Source organism: Ictalurus furcatus, chromosome 23 (genome assembly GCF_023375685.1).
Source record: "Ictalurus furcatus strain D&B chromosome 23, Billie_1.0, whole genome shotgun sequence".
NCBI classification, from domain to species: Eukaryota; Metazoa; Chordata; class Actinopteri; order Siluriformes; family Ictaluridae; genus Ictalurus; species Ictalurus furcatus.
The window spans coordinates 10,738,692-10,755,914 of record NC_071277.1 but is presented as its reverse complement, the minus strand read 5'-3'; the positions used below and the strand labels follow the sequence as shown (position 1 = coordinate 10,755,914).

Below are 17,223 nucleotides of genomic sequence, written 5' to 3'. Positions count from 1 at the left end.
AACCAACCAGGTTCTGCTCACGCCTGAAGCAGACATCACGACCAACCAGGTTCTGCTCACACCTGAAGCCGACGTCACGACGAACCAGGTTCTCCTAATGCCTGAAGCCGATGTCACGACCAACCAGGTTCTGCTCACGCCTGAAGCCGACGTCATGACCAACCAAGATCTGCTCACGCCCGAGTCTGCTGACATGGACAAGCAAGTTCTGATCACGCCAGAGTCTGCTGACATTGACAACCAAGCTCTGTTCACGCCCGAGTCTGTTGACACAACCAACCACATTATACTCATGCCTGAGTCTGTTGACATGGACCACCAAGTTCAGCTTGCAGAGTCGAAGGAGGACGATGCTCTGCCCACTGAAGACGATGCTCTGCCTTCCTGCTCCGCTGAGGACGTTGCTCTGCCTTCCTGCTCCACTGAGAACGTCACTCCACATTCAAGAAAGACCGACGAGACAGCCCACCAAGTCAAGCACCTGTCTAAAGCTGATGACCCAACTTCCCAAGCCTGGGTCTTGCCTAATGACCCCGGCGAACCAGCCCCAGCCTCATGTCTGCTCCTCGGCTCCTCGAGGAACCTGTTACTTGTCGGACAACCTCTGCATTGGAACCTGAGGGGCTGTGAAGACATTTTGCACAGAGGGCCAGGACCGCCGTGGGAGGGAGTGTATTTTGGCGCTTCAGGAGAAGTGCCCGGTTGGGCGAGGGTTTGGGGGGGGGTATTCTGTTATACCACAGCAGACCACTGACTACAATTCCCTACCTGCACTGTGGCCTACAAACATTGCCACCATGGACTGCAATTCCCAGAACACTCACATTCATTCTAATCATGCACACCTGCATCAAATTCAAAGCACTCACAACCATAGTATAAAGAGACTGTTTGAAGACAATGACTTTGCGAAGTATTGAGTGTATTGCCTTGCCTAATTTATGCCTGTTTGCCAATCGCCTGACCCATTCCCTGTTTTTGACCATGCTATTGTCTCATGATTTGGATTTGTCTGCATGCCTCTCTTTATTAAAAGCTCTTATCTGCAATTGTATCCATCCTATTCTCCATTCCGTAAATTTCATGACATCATTACTGAGATTTTCATTCTCTTGTACCATTTGGGTTTAATCAGATAAGGTTGTTATATACTACAGACAGCCCTTGTATGCCTGAGTTTTTATCCTTTTACAACCCGAGTGTTAAGACAAGCAATTCAGACAGGGGAAGAAAAATATATATATATATATATATATACACACACACACACATATATATGCCGTTTAAAGTTTTATTTTAATGGTCATCAATCTGTTAGTCATTTTTGGGGAATTGAACATTTTGAATATGAAAGGGAATGTATGCATGAGAGCACGTATTCATTTAATTACAACAGTACATTGTACTGATTAAAGTCATTGTGAAAGTTGAATAATGGGTAAAGCAAGTAGCAAAGAGTGGCCTGTGGTGCATGATATGGTGGACCCACATATGTTGGACATAATATCATGTTTATGCATGTAAATTATGGAGAGGGATGCTTGAATCAATATGATGTTTGGGTAAAAGAATGTGCACTCCCAGAAAAAGGGAGGTTTAGTCTTTTGCAGTTAGAACAGTTAAAAGTCAATTTGGAAGCAAAGGAGAGAGATGTTCCTAAAAGTAAAAAAGATCCACACTGCTGGACTGGAAGGCATTTGGTGAATGTCAGTGTGAGGTACATAAAAGAGACAAAAAATGTCAAGCAGGGCCCTCATATGTTTCTCAGTGTGCTAAGTTACAGAAAGCTGATCCTGACCTGGACTCCACCCCTCCATAGCGAACACAACCAGCAGCAGAAGCGGGTCCCTCAGCACCATCATCAGGTCCACATTTCTATCCAGCCCTCACTGCACTGGAAGCTCCACCTGATTACTCAGAAAATGAAACGCAGGACTTCTCACCACTGGGCACAAGATCAGGACCCAAGTTCAGGGGGACAAAACAACTGTCTGAAGCACATGCCCACACCTCCCCAAACGCACAGGGATCTGTACATGAGGCAATAACAGCCCCTATGGTGGAGGTGGCAGGGCCTGACAGCGCAATGCCAGACTGGACCCAGGATGGGTCAGGAGCGATTGCAGCTCTCCAACAATTACTAATTGAAGCCTTTCCTGTGCGAATGGACATGAAAAATATGTGCAAGCAGCAAGATTCAGAGACTGTGTCCCAGTATGTATCTCATCTCACTTAAGTCCATGATGAAAATTGGGAATTGGAAAGGCCAGTAGCACTGGCAGATGGACAAGCAGCTGAAGTCATGGCATGGGAAGCACATCTCAGAAACAGCTTCATGAATGGTATGAAACCAGAGATTGCTGCTCTCGTAAAACGTCAACACATCACCTGGGACACTGGAAAACTGACTCAGGTAGAACGATATACAATCTATGTGGAGAAGCTCCTACGAGATGCAAAGGAAAGAAAGATGGAGAAGAGAGGAAGAGACCTTCACACAGCCTCTCTCACCATGATGCAAGCCATCAGCACACAACCACAGCAAATGGAAGGCAGAGGAAGAGGCCTAGGGTAGAGAGGAAAACCAAAAGAATGAGGAAGGCTAGGTGGCAACCCCCAGAGATACAACTTTGCATGTTTTATCTGTGGAAAAGTTGGACATTTTGCAAGAGACTGTCCAGAGCAGAACCAAGAGGAGGCCAACTGAGGGGAGAAGGAAAGGAAGGGTGAGGCACCTGGGAACAGAAGAGGGGACATCAGACACCCAAACTGTGAGTTAGCTCATAAAGAGCAGGCATATACACATACATGTACATCCAACACTGGTCAGACTAATAATTCCCAAATGCCTAAACTAGTTATAGCCCTTAACCTTTTTAAATACAATGCCTCTCCCTTTGGACAGTTACCATGCATACCTCTTGTAATTAATGGGCAGAGTATCACGTTTTTGGTGGACTCGGGGGCAACATATTCAGTAATAAAGCACGGTGAACTAAAAGAATCCCCAAAAATTAGTTCACAGTCACTGCGCTCCATGGGTGTAATGGGGCATTCAGTACTAGAGTGGTTCTCTGAGCTGCTAGCTTGCGAAAGTGAATATGGAAAAAATGTAGACCATCAATTTTAAACTCGTCTTTGTGCCCAGTCAATCTACTGGGCCGAGACTTAATGTATGCCTTACACCTAAGTTTGTTCTCCTCTCCCCAAGGTGTGATAGTGAGTGATGAATCATTAGTGGGAACTCAGTTTCTTAAGAATGAAGAATTCTGTGCTTACCAATGGTGCATGTGTAATGAAGCTAGTATCTGTCTATAGTTGTTAACATCAGCTCAGGATAAAATGATGAATACAACTGCTGATTTTATGCTATTCTCTGACCTCCATTGCACGGTACATGTGCATGAAGGAGGAGACTTTGATTTTGAGAGGGAATGGTTTATGATGTCCCAGAAGGCGAAGAGCTTTGTCAACACATGTCTCATGTTGGCACATGTCAACCTCAATAGGTGGAGACCAGGGCATTTTGAAAATAACTGTGGCTTATCAGCCAGCTGACTACTCATTGTTCTTCTTCATGTCACTGGAATATACTAATGATACCGTAGAATTGCGTTCCCATTACTTTGGACCCCCTTTAGCCTATATTACAGTAAGCAAGCCACAAAAACCTTTCCCAATCTGTCTCAACTGCACAAGGATAACATTCTTGGGAGCTCTGCCTTACTCATCGTGCCAAACCATATTTAATGAATATAACCGTAACCCCTCATGCTATTCACCACCCTGCTCCCTCCTCCACCCCAGAAGGCTGGGGACATTATTTATGCCCGACTGTTATTGGATATGTGGGTCACAGGCCTATTTCTACCTTCCTTCTAATTGGAGTGGCATTTGCACTTTTGTTCAGTTACGCAATCCCCTCACCTTGGTGCATGCCACACAGGTGATGCGAAGCAGGTGCTCATTGAAATCTGAGGAAAGTTTCCCACCCCCAGAACATCAGCTAAAAGACAAAAGGGCTAAGTTCTGGGATGCGTTCTTTCCTCAATATGGCATCACTCAACTTTGGAATGCCACTACATTGGCTATCAGCGGCATCAAGCAAGAACTAACAGCCATTCATCTTACCACTGTACAGAACCGTATGGCTCTAGATATACTTCTAGCTAAATAAGGAGGTGTTTGCGCTATGGTAGGAGATCAGTGTTGCACCCAAATGCCCGCGATTGATGATGCTTTTGGTAATATCTCTACGGCTCTAGACCAAATGAAACAGGTTACCCATCCGCTATACACCGATGAGCTTGGAAGACGGTCATGGGGCCCACTATATAACCTGTTTGGGTAGCTGGCCCCGTACGTGACCATGGTGGTGATAGTAGTCTTATTACTTCTGTTCATGTGTTTCCCATGTGTTCTTTTTCTGCTCCGACACTGTCTTGCCCAATTGGTAAGAGCAGTGACTGATGACCAAATGCTGATGCTTGTTAAAACGTCCATCAGTCATGACTATGACCCCTATGGTGACCAACCTGACTGGGTTCCAGATCCACACACTGACGATGACGACCCACTGACATCTATTTCGCGACTGTTGTAAATATTTTTGTATTTTTTGACTATGTCAACTACTTTTCACCCTTGAATCGTTTTCTCAGACCCAGGGTACTTTAAACCCAATAAAGAGCCTTAGCTTTTTCTATTATGTGTATTATGATTTCAGTTGAACCATAAAAGGATTCTGAACTTCTGATGTTTATGCAGCATGATAATTACTTTCCTTATTTTGTCATAATTTAAATATTATAAAAGAAGGGAAATGTGAGAGAATGTTATTCCTTCTTTTGTTTTATGTGTACTTGCAGTAGCAGATAGATACTATGTAAGGTCATGCCATGTAGATTTGCACAGAAGGTTTCTCATCTCTCCTCTGTGGAAGACAAACATGTTTTTGTCTTTGAGTGTCTGCACATCGGCTAAGACCTTGAAACCACCTAGAACTCCCTTTTTCGAGACTCGCAGATGTCCAGCACTCCTTATCTTAATCTTATATAGTGCATGTGAGAGACGAGTGCTTCAGAGCGCTCTCATCTTCTATCCTGTATTCATCTCTCTGTAATAAAACTTTTGCATCCAAGAGGACAAGTCTACTGGTGTTTGTCTAAATTTCCACCACAGACATGACCGTGAGCCTCCCCTTATACTAGAAGGGTCAGAGATTCCCCAAAATGGACCTGCCCGCATAAATATCTCCTACCAGTCAAAGCCTTGTGAGGTCCCACATAACCCCCAGGGTGCTAAGCCCTTGGGTGATAGAGAATACGAGATTGACAAGCATACATACAGGTAGGAAAGGCATACAAGGGTTAGAGATAGATCTAAGGACAATCATAGACTGGTCTGAAGAAAAAAGAAGGCCAAAGGGAGTGAAGTAAAGGATCGTGTGAACTTCACAATCCATCAAATCTAGCAAATTTACATTTACATTTATTAATTTAGCAGACGCTTTTATCCAAAGTGACTTACAAATGAGGAAATACAAGCAAAGCGATATATCAAGCGGACAATACAAGTAGGGCGCACGGTGGCTTAGTGGTTAGCACGTTCACCACACACCCCCAGGGTCTGGGGTTTGAGTCCCTCTGTGTGTGCGCGGAGTTTGCAGGTTCTCCCTGTGCTGCGGGGGTTTCCTCCCCCAGTCCAAAGACATGCATGCATGGTATGCATGGTAGGCTGATTGGCATGTCCAAAGTGTCTGTAGTGTGTGAATGTGTATGATTGTGCCCTGCGATGGACTGGCACCCCGCCTTGTGCCCGATGCTCCCTGGGATAGGCTCCAGGTTCCCCGTGACCCTGAGAAGAAGTAAGCGGTAGAAGATGGATGGACAATACAAGTAGTGCTACCAAACAAGATTTTTTAATTGAGTTCTAGAAAAGCAAAGTGTGCAGAGTAGAGGTGTAAGTGCCAGATTAAGTAAAAGCAAATACCCTCTAGAGCTCTCAAAGACATTAAGTCAGATGAGCACACATACAAGAAGGATAATAACCCATCTTGTAAGGCATGATTAGGCTGGGACCCATCTCCTCCCCCACCTAGTGTGTACTTCATAAGGTAGGGGGGAAGAGCCAAGGGGAGGAGAACCCCATCAACAGAAGGTCCACCCAATCAGATGTCAACATACCTAAACCCAGCTTCTGCCAGTTCCTTGGTGACTTGACAAAGAAGGGTATGGCAAGAAGGATTTACAGCACTGTCTCAATCAATGGTGTATTGACATGTGATGCTCTGCTAGACACTGGGTCAGAAATTTCTTTGCTGTCAGCTGGGTTGCTTAAAGAACTCAACAAAATGACCAACTTGCTAGGGAAATGGCTCAAGATAGAGAGTTGTCTGATCAAGGTAAACAGCTACACACGGGACCAAGCTCCTGTTAACCAGCAGGTGTGGGTGGAATTAACCTTTTGTGAGATTAAAATAGTCCACTCCCTTTATGTTGTTCGGTTTGATACAGAGTAGCTCCTCATTGGTCAGGATTTGCTAAATAGGCTTTGATTAACTATTACAGCTGTCAGTTGTGAGCACAGGTCAGAACCCCACACCCCATCAAAGAGATTAGCTCAAGTCAGAAGCTATGTAAGGCACTGGAAATAGAAAGGACACGTGACACTAGACAGCCAGTAATGAAAGCTTCCCACCTCACTGAGGAGGGCCCTGATGTGATGGAAATGCAACTTTTGAGACTGCAGTTAGCAGATGTGTCCCAGGAAAACAGGCCTAACATACAACTGTTAGAGAGGAGAGATGCGTTTCTGTGTGCTCTGGAACCTTTTAGCACCGAAGTGTATTATCCACACATAGTAGGTGGCATACAAGCTAATGAACTACCTGTCAGAGATGCTATGGTTGTACTTTGGTCAAAGAAGTCAGCAATCAGTCAAGAACTGTATCGACTGCTGCTTGAGAAATGGTAGAGAAGAAACAGAGATTGTGGCTAGCCAGTCACCCCTGGACAACAGTTAAGAGTGTTTGCTCTGTCTCCCTTAGGCTTGGCTGTAAACAGTTCACACACTACATGCTTGTGGTACCTGACCTGACATATCCAGTATACATTGGTTCTGATGTGTTCTCCCAGGCAATGCCATCCAGCAGAGAGATATCTCCAAGAACCACATACGAGCTGACCAATAATGCCAAACTATAATACCGACTGGATGTGTGCGGTGTAGACCACCTCGCTGCAGCACACACATCCTGTAGGGGTACCACTTAGATAAAGCCTTTGAGGAGGTAACCCCCCCTAGTGGAATGAGCCCCTATGCCCAGAGGTGTAGTGAGACCACACACCTCATAAGCAATAGAGATTCCTTCCACTATTCAAATAGATATGTTCTGCTTTGACGCAGCATCACCTCTACTGTCACTGCCAAGCAGACCAGCAACTGCTCCGACTTATGCCACTGGTCGGCGTGGTGGATATAACTACAAAGAGCCCTCACTGGACACAGTAGGTGCAATCTTCCTCATTCTGGTGCAAGGAACAGAGGAGGAGAGAAAGCCTGCAACACTATCAGCTGGGCAGCAGACAAAAGCACTTAGGAATAATCCGGCCTAGGATATTGGGAGGCCTTTGCTAATCCAGGACAAAGTCAAGGCAGGAAGGGGCAACAGAGATGTCAGGGCCAGTCAAAAAAAATTACAGTCAGAAGCTTCTCTGAAGCTGACTCTAAGAGCTCAAATGGGGCACCTTACAGACCCTCCTGGACCAAAGAAGGTCCCAGGAATGTATGTGTGGTCTGCAGATGTGTATGTGTGGTCTGACACCATGCATAAACCTCTACGTTAGAGGATGTTGCCCCACAGAGGCTCCATCAATAGGGGCATGGCTGGCCAAAATAGTAGCCACATAGACCGTGACTGTAGGAGGAGCCAACCCTGCTGAGAAACGTTCCTGTATGAACTCCAGGACTGTAGCTATTGCGCAGTTTACTTGGTCTCACTGGTGTTTCTCACACCAGGAGACAAAAAGTTGCCCCTTGAGCGCATACAATTTCATTGTGAATGGCGTTCTAGAATTCTACACGGTCTCTACAACCTCAATACCTCTCTAACCTTTATAGTCACATAACGCATGAAATGCCACATCACCTGACCACGGCAGGCCTATAAATAAGCGTGATTTTATACAGACTGCAGATACTGGTCATGCACAAGGGCGTTTCCCACAGCGTGAAGCTCACACAAAGTTAAGTTCCATTTGGAAGGGAACTGGATATTTAGGGAGAGCTGGCCAAAGATTTGGGGAATCTGTAGACAAATCTCCCGCACAATTATTGTGTTTAGATTCATTGTCAGGTAAAAATCTATAATTTTCTTATTTGCATTTTATGTGATGTTCTTATATTATTGATCACTGCTTGTTATGTTTTGAATTGGATTAAGAATTATTGTTGGAATTACCTGGTTAATAAATTGTTAGGTGTGAATTTATTCTGACCTAATCTGAAATTATTGGCTATTATCTAGTAGATAAATCCATGTTACCCCAAATCTGTGAGCAGATTAAAATCCAGGTTTACGTGGAGCATTGGGGAACTGAGATTTTAGAGTCCAGGCTAACAACTTGGCTTTAGTGAAGTGTACTTAGACTGTAAATGCTAAAAGGAATTTCCACTTCCAAATTCTCAGAGCACGTAGGCATCGCCACGTGACACTGATTACTCTAAGAGGTTTCGTCCGCGGAGGAAACCCCCAACTTCTCAGCCACCACTGAAATGGTCTCCTGTGCAATAGGCCCAACGGTATGATGTTGGTTGCTGTTACCATAAGCTCCAACAGTCTCTCATAGAGACTGGAGGGGATGCCAAGATCCAGCTTAATCTTACACAATGTTGATAGGATTGACCCTACGTATGTTGGGGATAGAAATGCCCTCATTGTAGTAGAATCCTTATAACCCCTAGAAAAGTTATCCACTGCACTGGAGAAAGCATACTTTTCTGAGGTTCAACCTGAGCCCCAAGCTCTTCATGTGGGCGAAAACAACATCGATGTTGAACCGCCAGTTCCCTGGATTGTGCTAGAATTAACTAGTCATCCAGGTAGTTTAGTACACAAAGGCCCTGGAGTCACAATGGAGCCAGAATGAAATCCATGCACTTTGTGAAGGTGCGAGGGGATAAAGCTAGCCTAAAAGGAAGAACCCGATATTGGTATGTGTTGCCTCCAACGCAAACCCCAGGAACTTCCTGTGACTGGGTGATATTTCTATGTGGAAATATGCACCTTTTAGGTCTATCATCACAAACCAGTCCTTAAACTGAATCTTTGGAACGATAAGTTTGGGCGTCAGCATCTTGAACCTGCATGTCCGAAGAGTACAGTTCAGATGACGCAGATCTAAAATTGGCCACATACTCCTCTATTTTTTGCAGACCAGAAAACAATGGCTGTAAAAACCTCACTCCCTCAGGGAACAGGGTACATGTTCTATGGCCCCTCTGTCCAAGAGGGATCTTACTTCCTGCGCCAACGTCAGGCTCTGGTCTGTGCTGACTACTGTGGTGAGCACACCTCTGAACCGGGGGTGGGGGGATAGAACTCTGAACTGGACCCGGTAACCCTTTTCTATGGTAGGCAGAACCCATGGAGACACATTTGGCAGTAGTTTCCATGCGGTCAGATGGTCTTTTAGTGACGTTAATTTTTCCACATTCAATTTTAGGGAAAGCATCAGATTTTTGTTGCCCTGTGACAGCTCGCTGACCAGAGTCCACTGAAAACTTGGCTAGGGGAGGCCCTACAGTAGCACTAATTACTATTTGGTCTATCAGCATGGTAGTGAAGGATCAGGTAATCAAATGGGACCACTTTACTGGATACATGACCTTAAAGGGTACTGAGATCTTGTTTACCAAGATCTAGCAAGATCTAGATTTAGCAAGATCTCACAAAAGGTCACGAAACTATGTTATATGAAACTATGAATAATTATGTTGTTTGTACCTGTAACACTCAACAACCTTTTTCTCCCAATAACAGTAAGCTCATAAATGTTCAGTCGCTACATGACCATTCAGATGCTGTTCAATTGTTTCACACACAATGGTGTGTTATCAGTGAAATTAATTCCTTCACACATGGAGGACTGATCTGCCCTGCTAATCACTCCTTTATTTGTAGGTAACAGAGGACTTTTAAATGGGTCAGATCAACATCTTTGGAAGGATGCCACTGGACACAGAAGTTTCACCATGGTGGGATGACGCATTCTATGAACAAGGCCCTGGTCAACATGATGAACTTGGCACAGAGAATCATCCTACACACAGAATACCACCTTTCCCAAGCACAGGTGGAGACAAATCTCCTCAGATCCCTCACACAAATCACCTCCTGTATGTAAATAAGGTACATCTTCAACAGACATAGTTTCATTGCCAGGTAAACATCTCTAATATTCGTTTGTGTTTTATCTGATATTTTTATATTATTTATCACTGTTTTATTTTTTAAATTGGAGTAAGAATTATTATTGGAATTACTTGGTTAATAAATTGTTATGTTTGAATTTATTCTGACCTACCCTGAAATTATTGGCTCTAGTAGATTATGTTAAGTCCATGGTACCGCAAATCTGCAGCCAGGTTAGTACAGGCTAAAATCCAGGTTTAGGTGGAGCAGTGGGGCACGCCAACTGAGATTTTAGAGTCCAGGCTAACAACTTGGCTTTAGGTAAGTGTACGTAGACTGTAAAGTCTAAAAGGAATTTCTGTTTAGAACAAGATAGTGTTGATTGACCAATCTAAAAAGGGTGAGACTTAACCTATGATTACTGTAATATTATTCTAGTTAAGTGTACATGGGAAGCCATGACATGATAGTATTAGTCAATTACCTCTGTCTAATGACCAAGACTGGTGAGTTTGTAACCATGAGACTCAAAGTGACATTGGAATCTGAATCAATGAGCACTATCTAAGTAAAGGGTTTAATAGGGTAATCAAATGTCAAGACAAATTTAATGATAGAGAATGGAATTCTAATATCTCTTAGAATCGTTCATAATTCAAAAATCAAATGTTAATATATCCATCCATCTTCTATCGCTTCTATCCATCCATCTTCTATCGCGATCTTCTATCGCAGGGTCACGGGGAAACCTCAGGCATCAGGCACAAGGCGGGTTACACCCTGGACAGGGTACAATCACATACACACTCACACACCCGTTCATACACTATGGACACTTTAGACATGCAAATCAGCCTACCATGCATGTCTTGGGGGGAAACCAGAGTACCCGGAGGAAACCCCACAGCACGGGGGAGAACATGCAAACTCCGCGCACACATGGCCCCGGCGGGACTCGAACCCCGGACCCTGGAGGCGTGAGGCGAACATGCTAACCACTAAGCCACCGTGCGCCCCTGTTAATATATCACATAAAGGAAAGACTGTAACATGTCACAAGAAGCCTCCCATAAGAAGGATACTGTCATTGCACCAACGTGTGGTTCCCCGACAGTAGCGGGGAACCACATTTAGAGTGTAGAGTGTAAGCAACTACTCCCATCAGTTCAAAGAAGATTATGCATACATACAGTAGCTAGACTGCTGCATGACCTACTCCAGAAAGGTAGATAATTTAGCTGGAGGGAAGACAGACACAGGCCATGAAATAATTGAAGGAAAGGTTGTGTACTGCCCCATGCCTCACCTACCCTGACAAAGACAAAGAGTTTTGCTTGAGGCTGTTATTTCTGAACATTACCTCAATGTAGCACTATCCCCAAAGTATTACCAAGACAAGTATGTTGTTGCCTATGCTAGTAGAGCGCACTTTTTGAACACTTTTGTAGCTATGTTGGTGGACAAAAGTCATAATCGAGACATGTCATCAACTTGTACAGTTCCTAAACAGCCAAGAACTCAGGAAAGGTAGAGTTTCAAATAGTCGCATTGCTGCATGGATGATGGCCCTACAAGGCTATGAGGTGGAGGTATGGTATGCCCAGAATAATAATATGAGGGAGAGTATGCTCCAGATGCTAGCACAGCAACCACCACAACCTCCCTGACATCTAGCCATCATTATTATAATGAAAACATTTGTGAAGGTCTTCCTAAGGACTACAATGACAAGTGCTCTTACCACCATGAACACATACAGGCTGGAGTAGGATTAGTCTGGCAGGGTGACACCCCCTGTAATGCTCAGCAGTTCTGTTTAGGTTCTAAATCTAGCCATTATGCAGAAATCGCTGCTGCACTCACAATCTTGCAACAAAGTATAGTATCAGTGACTTCATAATCTGTTCTGAGTCAATCTATGCCAGACACAGCTTTGTCTCTCACTTTGCTCAAAAGAAACAGCTGCAGAAGTTGGGCAGAACACTTAAGGGCACAATCCTCAATGTAATAGCTTACCAGGATGAAAATCTTAACATGTCTCTGACACCCAATCAGCAGACATGTACAGTTGTCAGGCATTAACTGGTTGTGCCCCAGTAAACCTTTTATAAGGGACTGCACAGAAAATTAACCACAAATGATAAATGCAATGCTGTTGTGAGAAACAGGGAGGAGGTCACCATCACCCAAATTGAAATAGTAAACAAGTGGCTGGTTAATACACCTGTGATCACTTATGACTACCATGATACAACTACTCCAATACACCTCCCTAATGAATCTATGCTAAATCAGGGCCCAGTAGGCGCAATTCTTCACATTGAACATTTAGCTCTATACCATCTTGACATTGACAGGCATGATATGGAGATTGAAATGATTGATGCCTTTAAGAAACACACTCTTGAAGTGGATAAATCACTCCTGAATCAAATTATCTTTCAGGGGACCAGTCAGGTAGCTGCCAGGTTATACCTGTTGAGCCAATACTTAAGAAGTTGTCATTAACCTGGGGATGGGATATCAGTGACAGCATATTCCTAAGTGGTTGGATTACCATGGGCCTCCTGGGATGGGTACTGTACTGGCAAATACACAAACTGCAGGATAGCCTGTCAGGGCAGGACAGTGTAAGACCCACTGAAGCCCTTGAGCTCAAATCTTCCACATGCAGATCACTTCCTGAGCTTTCCCCTACAATAGCAGGATAAAGCAATGTGTCCTGCTACTGATGTCTAATCATCGTTGCTTGTAATAACAAGCAACGATGATTAGACATCATTAGAAGGATACATTGCTTTATTCTATATACATTACGGAATAGTCTTCATAATTTTCCCCTTTAGACTATCCATGATTTCCTTTCTGTTTACATGCAAGTTCCTATGTAACTTGTTTAGTATTGCTGATATACAATTGAATTATAAGTTTACTGAAATGGAAATGGTCAAAGGATGAGGTTTGTGTTTTATGTCTGCTGTTCATTTTTCAGTACATTGCTCAGATCAACAACTTCAGGTCCTCGGTTAGTCTGAGCAAGGGGTAGATGTAGTGAACAGCTGTTAAGATGGCATTCCAGGGCCCAGTTTATAACAGGGCCCCTCTCTAACAACCAGGATGGAGAAAGGTTTGCCACATTGTGATTGGATCTTAGTGAATGAACAAACAACTGCCTGGCATCAGGTCCTCGCTAGGGATAAACATTGATGATTACTAATGATGAGTAATGATTTTAGTCTAGCCCTGAATTATTTTTTTTTTGCCTGGCACTGCCCAGGAGTTTAGTGGAAATGTGATAGGAATTAAGTAAACGTTATTTGTTTAAACTTAGTACAGCACTGTCTCTGATTACAGTATGGGATGCTGACTTCTAAAGTCTCTCTCACCATGATTACAGTGAGCGAGAACACACACACACACACACACACACACACACACAGAGGTGCTTGAAAGTTTGTGAACCCTTTAGAATTTTCTACATTTCTGCATAAATATGACTTAAAATATCAGATTTTCACAAAAGTCCTAAAAGTAGATAAAAAAGAACCCAATTAAACAAATGAGACAAAAATATTATACTTGGTCATTTATTGATTGAGCAAATGATCCAATATTACATATCTGTGAGTGGCAAAAATATGTGAACCTTTGCTTTCAGTATCTGGTGTGACCCCGTTGTGCAGCAATAACTGCAAATGTAATGTTTCCGGTAATAGTCCTGTTCAGTCCTGCACATCGACTTTGGGGAATTTTGTCCATTCCTCAGTACAGAACAGCTTCAACTCTGGGATGTTGGTGGGTTTCCTCACATGAATTGCTTGCTTCAGGTCCTTTCACAACAGTTATATTGGATTAAGGTTAGGACTTTGATTTGGCCATTCCAAAACATTAACTTTATTCTTCTTTAACCATTCTAGAACGACTTGTGTGCTTAGGGTCATTGTCTTGCTTCATGACTCACTTTCTCTTTGGATTCAATTCATGAACAGTTGTCCAGACATTTTCCTTTAGAATTCGCAGGTATAATTGAGAATTCATTGTTTCATCAATGATGGCAAGTCTTTCCAGCTCAGATACAGCAAAATAGGCCCAAACCATGAAACTACCATCACTATGTTTCACAGATTGGATAAGGTTCTTATGCTGAATTCAGTGTTTTCCTTTCTTCAAACATAACGCTTCTCATTTAAAGGAAAAATTCTATTTTGGTCTCATCCGTCCACAAAACATTTTTCCAATAGCCTTCTGGCTAGTCTACCTGATCTTTAGCAAACTGCAGAGAGGCAGCAATCCCTTATCTTTGTGCCATGATACACTTCCACAAACATGTGTTGTGAAGATAAGACTTTGATAGATCCCCGTTTTTTAAATAAAACAGTGTGCTCACTCACACCTGATCATTATCCCACTGATCTAATTTCACTTTCAAATTACCTGCTAATCCTAGAGTTTCACATACTTTTGCCACTCACAGATATGCAATAGTGGATCATTTTCCTCAAGAAATAAATGAGCAAGTATAATATTTTTGTCTGATTTGTTTAATTGGGTTTTCTTTGTCTACTTTTCGGACTTATGTGAAGTCTGTGTTTTAGGTCATATTTAAGCAGATATATAGAAAACTCTAAAGGGTTCACAAACTTTCAAGCACCATTGTATATACGTAGATGCCTCATTGGCAATGTTTTCTTAATAACCACGATTCATCGCCATTTGCCATATTGAACGGTCAAGATCTGCAAGTTACCACATGAGTGAATTGACAGATGCAGCATACAACAGGATCAACAAACACTCTTTTCAGAAGATTTAGTTTATCATAGACTGTTGTATGTATATTAAACAGATTTAATACAGCCTGATTTTAATATACACATATATGCCCCTGACGTTTTGGGCTCAGCCCCTGATGTTTGAAAACCCTGATGTTTTCAAACCCCCCCCCCATCACCCACATCCGCATGAAGAAGAACTTCTCATTGGACCACAAGTTGACCCTAACCACCAAACTCATTCCTAAGGTTTAGGCCAACACTGCCATAAAAATTCCTTAGGGTATCTGGATGCAGCAGCAGTGGATGAAACAAAGAAAGGCCACAAAGATCAATGCAATCCATTCATACATATGTTTTGAATCCTTAAATTTGACAAAGTGTGACACATCCACTTCACATTCATGTAAAGATCAGTTTATGTTAATGGATAATGATTGTCGACACAACAGTTTATATGAGCTGACTTATTAATGCATAAATGAATGCATGGGTGATAGTTCAACCATTTCTTGTTTCCATGTTTTGGACTCTGTGTCCAGCACAATGCCTATAATATTTTGAAAGAGATTTTGAAAAGAAATAATGTATAGGCAAACTTATAGACACTTCTCCAACTGTGTACTTTAAACTATGCAAATGAGTTCCACACTAGGGTGGGCTACACTGTGGACACATCTGGCATCAATAGCTAATCACATTGCCTGAATGGAAAGGCACCAGATTACAATCTCCTCCTTATCAGAAAGGGATAAAGGTACCTCCCCGATCGGCACCTCCTCATGCTGAGGTTCTAACCTTACAAAGAAAGACATTAACAGAAACACCATGTTTTGAGTCTTTGGCCTGTGAGGTAGAAGACATTAACAGAAACAACCGTCCTGAATCTCTGACCTGACAAGAAGAGAGGCAACAGTATGATTAAGGGTAAGCTTTTTGGAATCCTTACTGGAACGTGACTGCACGCAATCCACTTCACCAGTGGAAGACGTCTTTGCCACCGCACTGATCCCCTGACTGGAACCTAAATTTAAGCTTACCAAACCTCTTTCCAGAGACCTTGGCATTAGTTTATAATTGCAGTATGTGTCTAATTTGCTTAAATAACATTTATCTGGGGTCAGATCATAACAAATAATAGTTCAATAATTTGTGTCATGTAATGAGGTTTAGGTTTCGTTTCATCGCCCTCAGACAGGAACAGGGTTTGGGAGGCCGTCTCATCGACCTCTAGCAGGAACATCACTTGGGAGGCCGTCTCATCGACCTCAGACTGGAACTTGGCATGGGAGCTTGCCTTGTTGGCTTTCTGCTGGAACATGACTTGGGAGGCCGTCTCATCAACCTCTGATTGGAACTTGGCATGGAATGTTACCTCATTGACCTCATGCTGGGGCTCGGCAGATGAGACCCGTTTGTGGATTTCAGGTAGGAGCACTGGAGTTGAGGTCACCACGTTGACCTCTGGCTGAAGCGTGTCAGGTGAGACTACCTCATTGATCTCAGGGGCATTGATCTCCTCCTTGGGGAGGCGGTTACTACGTTGATCTCCAACTGGAGCTAAGCAGGAGACTACCTTGTGGATCTCAGACAGGAGCTCTGGAGCTGAGGTTGCCACATTGACCTCCATCTGGAGCTCAGCAGGTGAGACCTCCTCATGGGTCTCAGGCTGGAGCTTTGGAGAGGAGGTCACCACGTTGACATCCAGTAGGAGCTTTGCAGATGAGACCACCTCATGGGTTGCTGGCTGGAGCTCTGGAGTACAAGGTCGCCACATTGACCTCTGGCAGGAGCTTTGCAGATGAGACCACCTCATGGGTCTCTGGCTTGAGCTTTGGAGTTGAGGTTACCATGCTGACCTCTGGCTGGAGCTCTGCAGAGGAGACCTCATGGGTCTCATGCTGGAGCTCTGGAGATGAGATCACCACATTGACCTCCGACTGGAGCTCGGCAGGGGAGATAACCTTGTAGGTCTCAGGCTGGAGCTCTGGAGCCGAGGTCGCCACATTGACCTCTGGCTGGAGCACTGCTCTTGCT

The 17,223-nt window shown here is 43.6% G+C and overlaps 1 protein-coding gene across 3 annotated transcripts in view; it reads right to left on the bottom strand.

Annotated features, from left to right (window-relative positions):
• Window positions 1-17,223, bottom strand: part of elovl2 (ELOVL fatty acid elongase 2) — a 53,979-nt gene that overhangs the window by 25,280 nt on the left and 11,476 nt on the right. Inside the window, exon 7 of one of the 3 annotated variants that reach the window (XM_053610965.1) lies at window positions 4,743-5,856. The exons of the other annotated variants lie outside the window; for them this stretch is intronic. Within the exon in view, the coding sequence (XP_053466940.1) occupies window positions 5,593-5,856 (264 nt within the window). The 3' untranslated portion in view covers window positions 4,743-5,592. Of the gene's footprint in view, window positions 1-4,742; window positions 5,857-17,223 lie in introns of those variants that run through there. 3 annotated transcript variants of the gene reach the window in all.